The sequence below is a fragment of the Nuphar pumila genome, chromosome 5 (assembly GCF_984573655.1).
Source record: "Nuphar pumila chromosome 5, dmNupPumi1.hap1.1, whole genome shotgun sequence".
In the NCBI taxonomy this organism is placed as follows: domain Eukaryota; kingdom Viridiplantae; phylum Streptophyta; class Magnoliopsida; order Nymphaeales; family Nymphaeaceae; genus Nuphar; species Nuphar pumila.
This window is the reverse complement of record NC_143253.1, coordinates 122,827,129-122,835,255: the sequence shown is the minus strand read 5'-3', so window position 1 is coordinate 122,835,255 and position 8,127 is coordinate 122,827,129. Positions and strand designations below refer to the sequence as shown.

At 40.6% G+C, this 8,127-nt stretch overlaps 1 protein-coding gene across 1 annotated transcript; it reads right to left on the bottom strand.

The window, feature by feature from the left end:
• Positions 1–1,377: 1,377 nt before the first annotated feature.
• On the bottom strand, positions 1,378–7,302 carry LOC149838472 (uncharacterized). The gene is made up of 4 exons (XM_090006610.1): positions 7,171–7,302; positions 4,009–4,364; positions 1,868–2,074; positions 1,378–1,788 (listed from the first exon to the last, which is right to left on the bottom strand). Exons 2-4 carry the CDS (start codon positions 4,264–4,266, stop codon positions 1,471–1,473), a joined length of 783 nt encoding a protein of 260 aa, XP_089862736.1. The 5' UTR covers positions 4,267–4,364; positions 7,171–7,302; the 3' UTR covers positions 1,378–1,470.
• Positions 7,303–8,127: the final 825 nt, after the last annotated feature.

Below are 8,127 nucleotides of genomic sequence, written 5' to 3'. Positions count from 1 at the left end.
CTGGGGTTAGGCGGACCCCTACCAGTTTATTAAGGGCCCCCCATTCATGATGCACAGACGGGGATTTGGTGCATCCCACGGATGCTTACTTAGTGTCCGCCACTGCCCCGTGCCCCCCCTATGGAACAGTGGTGGACGGGCACTCTCGGACAAAACAAACAAACAAAAAAGACATTTTTTGGGGAGTGCATGGACAGGGCAGGACAGTGCATCCTGTCCTGTTTACCGACATGCATTCAGGTCCCGGCGTGCCCTGTCTACAAGCGTCTGCGATTGAAACTTACCCTTAATTATGTGGTCCTTCCAGGACTTTCTTACCCCAGGCCCCAACCTACCCAAATTCGCTAGTTTCCTGACCAAAACTGCTATCTTTACAATTTGGAGCACGAATGTTCTGGTGTGCGCATTAGTTTCTTCACTGAATAGTCTATCAAAACTAATGCTACATTCTGGGTACAATGATGCCAATGAAGATAGACCAACCTTTTTAGCCAACCACTTCACTTTCTAAATTTTAATTTTTGGGTAGAACAAGGGAAAACCCCCTATCACTAACCAAAAACTGGCAGGCCTCCAATTGGTAACCCTTGAAGCCCCTTCTACTCGCTTATACCCAGTTTTGACCTTGTGGCAAGTCATGCTCTTCCGTGGGTTTTGAACTTGCGACATCCCATCCATTTAGAAGGCATTTGACTGCCTGTCCAAGCTTGGGCACTGTTTTTGTCCATCACAGACAAGGACAGACATGTTCTTGCAAGGACAAACTGTCTTGGGGATCATTTTACTTTTGTTTTTTTTTCAGAATACCCTCCCCCTTCCCTCACAGCCACTCTGCGGGACATTGAGTCCAGCGTTTGACTGCACCAGCATTTGGTACCACAAATCGCCCGTCATTTGGTACCAGCAAAACTTGATTAAACAGGAGGAAAGGTGCTTATTTGATCGGTTTTGTTTATGTTTTTTGTCTATTGTACACCATTTTCAAACCATTTTAAATCAAACTTAAAGAAGCATCCAAGGTTGACTGTCCTTGTTGACATGCTGGCACAGCCGCACAGGGCAACATCCTGTGGGGCTTGAATTTGCATTCTGATGGCTAACAGTCTAACACGTAACTGTCACCAATCCACAACAGATCCTTAAACAAAAGGGAAAAAAAGGTGACACATCAGGGAATATGCCATGGCTGACATGGTTAGCACAGAAAAATCAAAGAATTGTACAAGGAACTTGAAAATACATTGTTTTCCTGCAACATCATTGGAGTAGACTTCTAACAGCCAGTTGTTTTGACCTCCATGGTTCAGCCAGTTGTTTTGATCTCCATGATTCGAAATAAGTTATCAGAGAGAGAGAGAGAGAGAGAGAGAGAGAGAGTAACAAAAGATCTTTTCTCTTTTCAGGCATATGGACCATGGTGTCCACTATTACAATGTAAACTTTGAAAATAGCAGCATGAAATCAAGCATTTCAAATTGCATTAGCAGTTTCATGCAAGGCCTCTTCTTCACCAGTAAGAAATGCCTGAACAGCCACAAGATCAGGAAGCACATGTGCACCAGACTCCCTCCAGCTTTCTGCATCAGGTGTCTTGAACCTGTCCAACAGCATGGCATGCATGCCCACCGACTTTGCAGGCATGTAGTCTTTCCGTATACTGTCCCCTATATGCAAAGCAGTTGCCGGATCAATGTCGCCGGCCTTCTCGAGGGCAATCTCGTAGATGCGAGGGTTAGGCTTTTCTACACCTTCAATGCCAGAAAACACACCAAAATCCCATTCTGAGCCCTGGTTCATCACAAACCAATGTTAACATAAAACTCGAAAAGAATCATGGGCAAATGCACGTATCCAAAGAGATTATTACCTTATGCAAACCTAATGATGGAAGAATGACATCCTGATACCGGTATTCCGCATTGCTCACAATGCCGACAATGAGTCCCTTGGAGCGTGCCCAACGCAAGAATGACTGTGAATCTGGAAAAATTGTGTATGGTGCAGCAGAACCAAAAACAGAGTATATACGTTTGAACACCTTTTCAAAAGTTTCAGCATCATAGTCGTAACCTGACTGCAGTGAAAATAACAACCAAGCAAAGAAAAAAAAAGAAAAGAATCAGTAAACCATGACAAACCATCATAGTCGTAACCTGACTGTACTGGATGCGAGGCAACAGCTGATGTATGTAACTCAAGAACAGGATAGTAGTAGTAAAATACTAAAATGTCACATCTGGTTATAATGCTCCAAGTAAGCAAGTCACTGAATTGGATAAAAAAAATATGCTGACAAAGGTGTATAGCAGACAATATCAGAAATCTTCAGGAACTGCTCAGGAGTATAACTAGAGATCGTGATATGGTAACCTGGATGGAAACTACATATCAAGTCTCCATCTCATGCCAGAGGTCCTTCTGGAATGAGGAGATTTTGGGAAGACAACTGTGATAACAATACACATGGCAGTAATAAACTGTCAACATTTTTAAAACCAATAATTAGGTAAAACCTACCATGCTTTTTGATCAACAACACGTTGGCAAACCAATGGAAGCAGCCTGTTTTGGACGTCTTTTGGCTGGAAACCCCAGAAATTTCCCTATAAGGATCCAAAGAAACTTTTCTTCAAATTGTTTTGTGAACAGAAAGAGTTCCAAGGATGTTCAATTTGATGAGCAGGTGCTCCATTTCATAACCGGATACTGGTTCATCGCAAAAGCAGTGTCTAACTGACACTTCATCAGAAAAAACACTGGCAAGGAATGGTTTGAGGGAGTTCAAAGAATGTAAAGTTATCAAATATTTGCTTGTCATGTGCATCAACTACACTGCAAAAAGGCCACTTGGAACACTCTAACAAAGTCTGTAAGCTTGCGTGCATGTGTGTATCAGGAGATTTGAGCTCATATCAGGTGCTGCATTTCAGAAGTGTTTTGAAGGAACTGGGAGAAGGGGTTGATTGATAGAGATTTTAAGGGAATAGAGAATCATCAATAGAGATATGAAAGACTATGCCATAACTCAAGTTTTTTTTTAACTATAAATACGATGGAAAGGAGTAGCTCATATAGCTGACTCCATGCATATGGGAAATATGTGTATGGCAGACTCCATGAGGATGGCACAAGGCATGTTGATGATGATGATATCAACAGGTGTTAATTTCATAGTAAGGTGTTGGTTCATCACAAACTATGTCACATGGGTGCGGGGGTGGGGGGTGCGGCAAAAATAAAAAATAATATATATATATATATATATATATATATATATATATATATAAAGTCCAAAAGTTGGACATAAATGACCCTGGGTGCGGTCAACGCACCCAGGGTCAGGTTGACTGCACCGGGTGCTGCACCCGCGTAGATGTCAACGCGGGTGCGACACCCAGTTGGGCGATTCCCTGTGACATAGATCACAAACTATAAGGTTTGAAATAAACAATGTTAAAAACACTTCATTCAGAACTGTCTGGAGCAACAAATTGAAAGAACAAGAAGGATGCAGCAACTGAAACAAATGTTTGCTCATCATTTGCATCAGCTACATTTGTAGAGGTCATCTTGAGTCCTCTAACATTTAAAGAAAGGAGCTGTAGTCAATAGTCTGTCCAAGAATGCTCAAAATGTGAACACAAAAATTGTATTCCTTACATGAACAATTCATCAGGTACAATTGGGTGACCCTTTAATAGTTATGATCAATAAGTGCACATGGATGCATATGCATGGCAGAAGGGAGGAAAGGGGGGTGTGGTTTGGTGGGTTGGGTTGTAGACTTGAAATAGAGAACCTTTTGTTTGTGTTTTAGGATTTTCATTCTTTCGGACAGATGCACAATGTTTTAACCATGCCCTTCTGGATAGATGCATTTGGTTTTAATCGTTGGTGCTCTGTACTTGTCTATTGATGACTTTACATCCACTGTTTAAGGCACCATTTGGCTACTACTGATTTAATATATTTCAGAAAGAAAACACAAAAGGAAAAGCAAAGGCATACCATAACAAAGGAGTCCTTCACACATGATCTCCACCAATCAATATTACGCATCTTTGCAGAATGGCCAAAACATGGATACCGCTTTGCCATATCAGTATATGCAGCCTTGAAGCCTTGATGCATACGTTTGTAATCCGGACAAGGCAATCCAACAGATTTAGCTGCCATGCAATAATAATCCCCAAGTTCTCCTTTATATGCCATCAGTGTGCCAGTGACATCAATGGTGATGCACCGTAACTTTGATAAGAGCGACATTTGTGAATGGTGATAGAGCCTCGATGCAACCTTTCAATGCTATCAAGCATACAAAAGGAGCAATGCTCCCACCTGCTCAGAAATCCACCCAACAACTCCTGCACCACTCATTATCAAATAAATAACATGAATCTTGCAATATCAGTCTCTGAAAGTGCCCGAGGCAAAACTGGATAACACTTAAATACTAAAAAATGTACACAAATAAGCATTATAAAAATCTTAGTAGAGAGAAAGAAAAATCATAATGGGAAGCATGATCCACAAAGAAAACAAGTACACAAATAAGCCATGAAAAGGCTTAATAAAGAGAGAAAAATTAGAAGTGGAAATGATCAGAAAGAATTAGGAAACCTATTTACGCTAAAGCTAAAGCTTGGGTTCCCGTTGTCTCCCCCAATAATCTTTGTCTACACTTCTAGTTCAAGGGGTGCATACAAGCCGGGCTCGAGCCGAGCTTAGGCTCAAAAAGCTTGGCTCGTTCAAAAAAATGTATGTTCAAGCTTGGCTCGAGCTCGAAACGAGTTGATTTGTTTTAAAAAAACATTTGAAACAGGTGTGTAAAGGGCGGGATTTGAACTCTGCTCCTCACATATGAATGCTTAACACCCTAACCACTTGGGTGAAGTCAGCTTTTGAGCTTTCTTTGCAGCAAAAAGTATACATATGGTAAAACGTGTCATTATACGACTGCATTAACCGAGTTTAACAAGCTTAATCAAGTTTCAAAGCTTGATCAAGCTCGGCTCGTTTGCTTACCCAAACAAGACTGAGCCGAGCTTGAGCCAGCTCCGCTCATTGTGCACCCCTATGTTTGACTTATCTCAAATAAATGTCAAAATGCACAGTTTTTTATAAGCTTAACACATGCAAAAATCATTTCAGATGGCATTCATTTCCTTCAGATGTATTCTTAGGGTGTGTTTGTAATGTGCTGTGATTCTTGGATTTTTCTCAAGATCATGTGATTGTAAATCACAACACTTTCTCAAGGCTAGTGAAACATGAGAAAAGTACAAATTGTGATTGTGATTGCCAGCTGTGACTGTTTTTCGCCTTGAATCTTGTGAAGGTCACAAAATTGACCTTGTGACCAACAATCACAGCTTCTACTTTCTCAGCTATTGATTGTTCATCCCACCTGTGACCAAAGCAAACAAGCCATTATAGTTCATTACATGCATTTGCAACTACTCCTTTTTCTATTCCATAAATCCACCATTGCATTACTATCCCAGCTGTCATACCCTATGTTAAATAGGATTTACATATACCACTAGAGATTGACTACTAAACTTTTTCCGCTTCAGCAGTTTGACAGCTGAACTAACAAGCCATAGAATAACTAAGAAATGATGATATTTAGTCAACAATTTATTACATTCAGCTGACGCAATTGCTGAAACAGAACAAGCATTACAGGTCATGGTTTTGAACAGATTCAAGTGAAGCTACAAAGAATATCCCAGTCTACAGATCCATTTTATGAGAACTGGAAATATAAGAACTAATGTGTGAACCGCGATTTTGAATCTAACCATACAGATGTGATCAACATGCTTGGTTTTATAAGAACCTGCTATTGAATCATTCAATTTTGATGCATAAACGAGATTTTTTAAGACTTTAAAATCAATGGCTCATCATCTTCATAAATATTCAAAAAATCACATTTTTTCATCAAAAATAGACGATCCAATGGTTGATTCCTAGCAAATTCACCTTGCCAAGCACATCCACATGGTTGGATTTGCCAAAAAAGTGTTGAAAATGCCCATATTTCTAGTTCTCACATTCTAGTTCTCATATATATGGGCTGAACCAACACAATTAAGGTAAAATACAGAGGGCAATAGACAAGCCTCCTCATGCTGAACCCCAAATGGCTCAAAATGAAGAACTAAACAATCTGGAACAAAAGATCTATTCAATGGGCAGTCAACTAGCAAGAATGCAAGACAAGAAAAGGTCACCTAAACTCTGTTCGCTGAAATCACATGTCAACCTGTAATCCCCAACTCAAAGGCACCCATCAACTAAGATGCAACGCCACAACCATTGAGCCATCCTCCCATCACAAGAGAAATGGGGAAAGATGGTGTCTACACAAATGGCCAGATGGGTGCATCCAAATCCGAATCATGCAAGCATGATGGGTCCTTCAAATGCATACCACAACAAACAACAACAACAACAACTACGCCTTCATCCCAAAACAATTGGGGTCCGCGATATGAACCAACAAAGAAAATCATTCTGGGTCTTCCACATGAATCCTTCTCCTCCAATCATTTCTATCCAATGCCATGTCCTCGGTGAGGTTCAAAGCCTTCATATCCTTTCCTATCATCTCCATCCAAGTCTTCCTAGGCCTACCCCGACCTCTTTTAACTAATATATTTTCCCATTTCTCCATCCTTCTAACTGGAGCATCATTAGGCCTTCACCGAATTCAAATGCATACCCAGATTGAAAAATCAAACCAAAAAACATTTTCTGGTATAAAAAAGGAAGTCCCCATTTTTCCATCGACCATCATGAAAGTGTCCCATCCACAACTTTGCCCTTGCTTCCAGTGCTGAATCTCGAATAGAAAGATACCACATAAGAAAATAGAATCCAGTGGTGAATCTCAAAAACAAAGATACCAATCCACAAAGAAAATGAAAAATAAGGAGGAAAAAATGGGCATCCTCCTTCCCCACTTTTCATCCATAACACCAAAACTACATGCAGATCGGCAGATGGGTGCTCTTCCATTTAACCCAAAAAAACAAAACACAACACAAGAATGAAGAAAATCATCGATTGCAGGATCTCAAAACACACAAACATCATATCAATCACCAAAAGGAAATACTTTTCCGGCAAGAGGGTGAAACGAAACGAAACGGGGAGTTTAACCTTTTCAGTTCCTGTCCTTGGTTGAGGAGGAGAATCTCAGAGCAGTGAAGTCGGAACGTGCCTATTGTAATAAAAAGCGTGGAGAGAGAGAGAGAGAGAGAGAAACCCACACTTTTTGTCTAAGTGCACCCCTTGTTTATGCTGACACAAAACCATGGACGCAGGGAAGCGGTAAAAGGGGACTCGATTAAGACCGGGTTCAGACCCGAAAGTTCGATTAATACATGGACTCGGGTATAGTTTGTGAAATTTTATACCAGACCCAGATCAGACCCGAGTTTCGATTAAAACCCGTAATAAAAAAATATAGTTTTACCGGGTATGGTTTGGGTTTGGTTCATGTAGTTCTTATTGAGTCCAAATATGATTTTTCTTATAGTTAATTCGATTAAACCCGAGTCTGAACCTGATACCATACCTGAAAATCTGATCCAAGTTTGGTTTTACTTGAGTCCAAACCAAACCTGACCTGTTGACACCCCTAATAGTGAAGATGTATTTAGGATGTGGGTCAGGCAATAGATCTGAATTATTGGTGCTCATATCTTGATTAGGGCTAGCAAATGAGACGAACTGGTGAACTCGGTTCGTTCAGTTGGCTTAAAACTCGTTGAGACCGATGTTATCAGTATCTTCTCGGACCCTTGAATCATTTCCGATTCAGGCTTGAATAATTTTGAATCAACCAACATTTAACCACTGAAAGACAGGTGTCAAAATAATACTAAATTAATAATATTATTATTAAAACACTATTTTAACCATTTTAAAGATTTATTTGATAAATAACGAGTTCAAGTCTGATCGGCACCTTGACCGGAGGGGATAGCTTAGTTGGAACGAGCTTTGACTGTCAGGCGGGCAGCCAGGTATAGGGGTGGCAAAACCTGACCCGACCCGCCAACCCGCCTCTTAGGCGGGTTCGGGTTGAGCTTAAGCCACCCGTTGAATAAACGG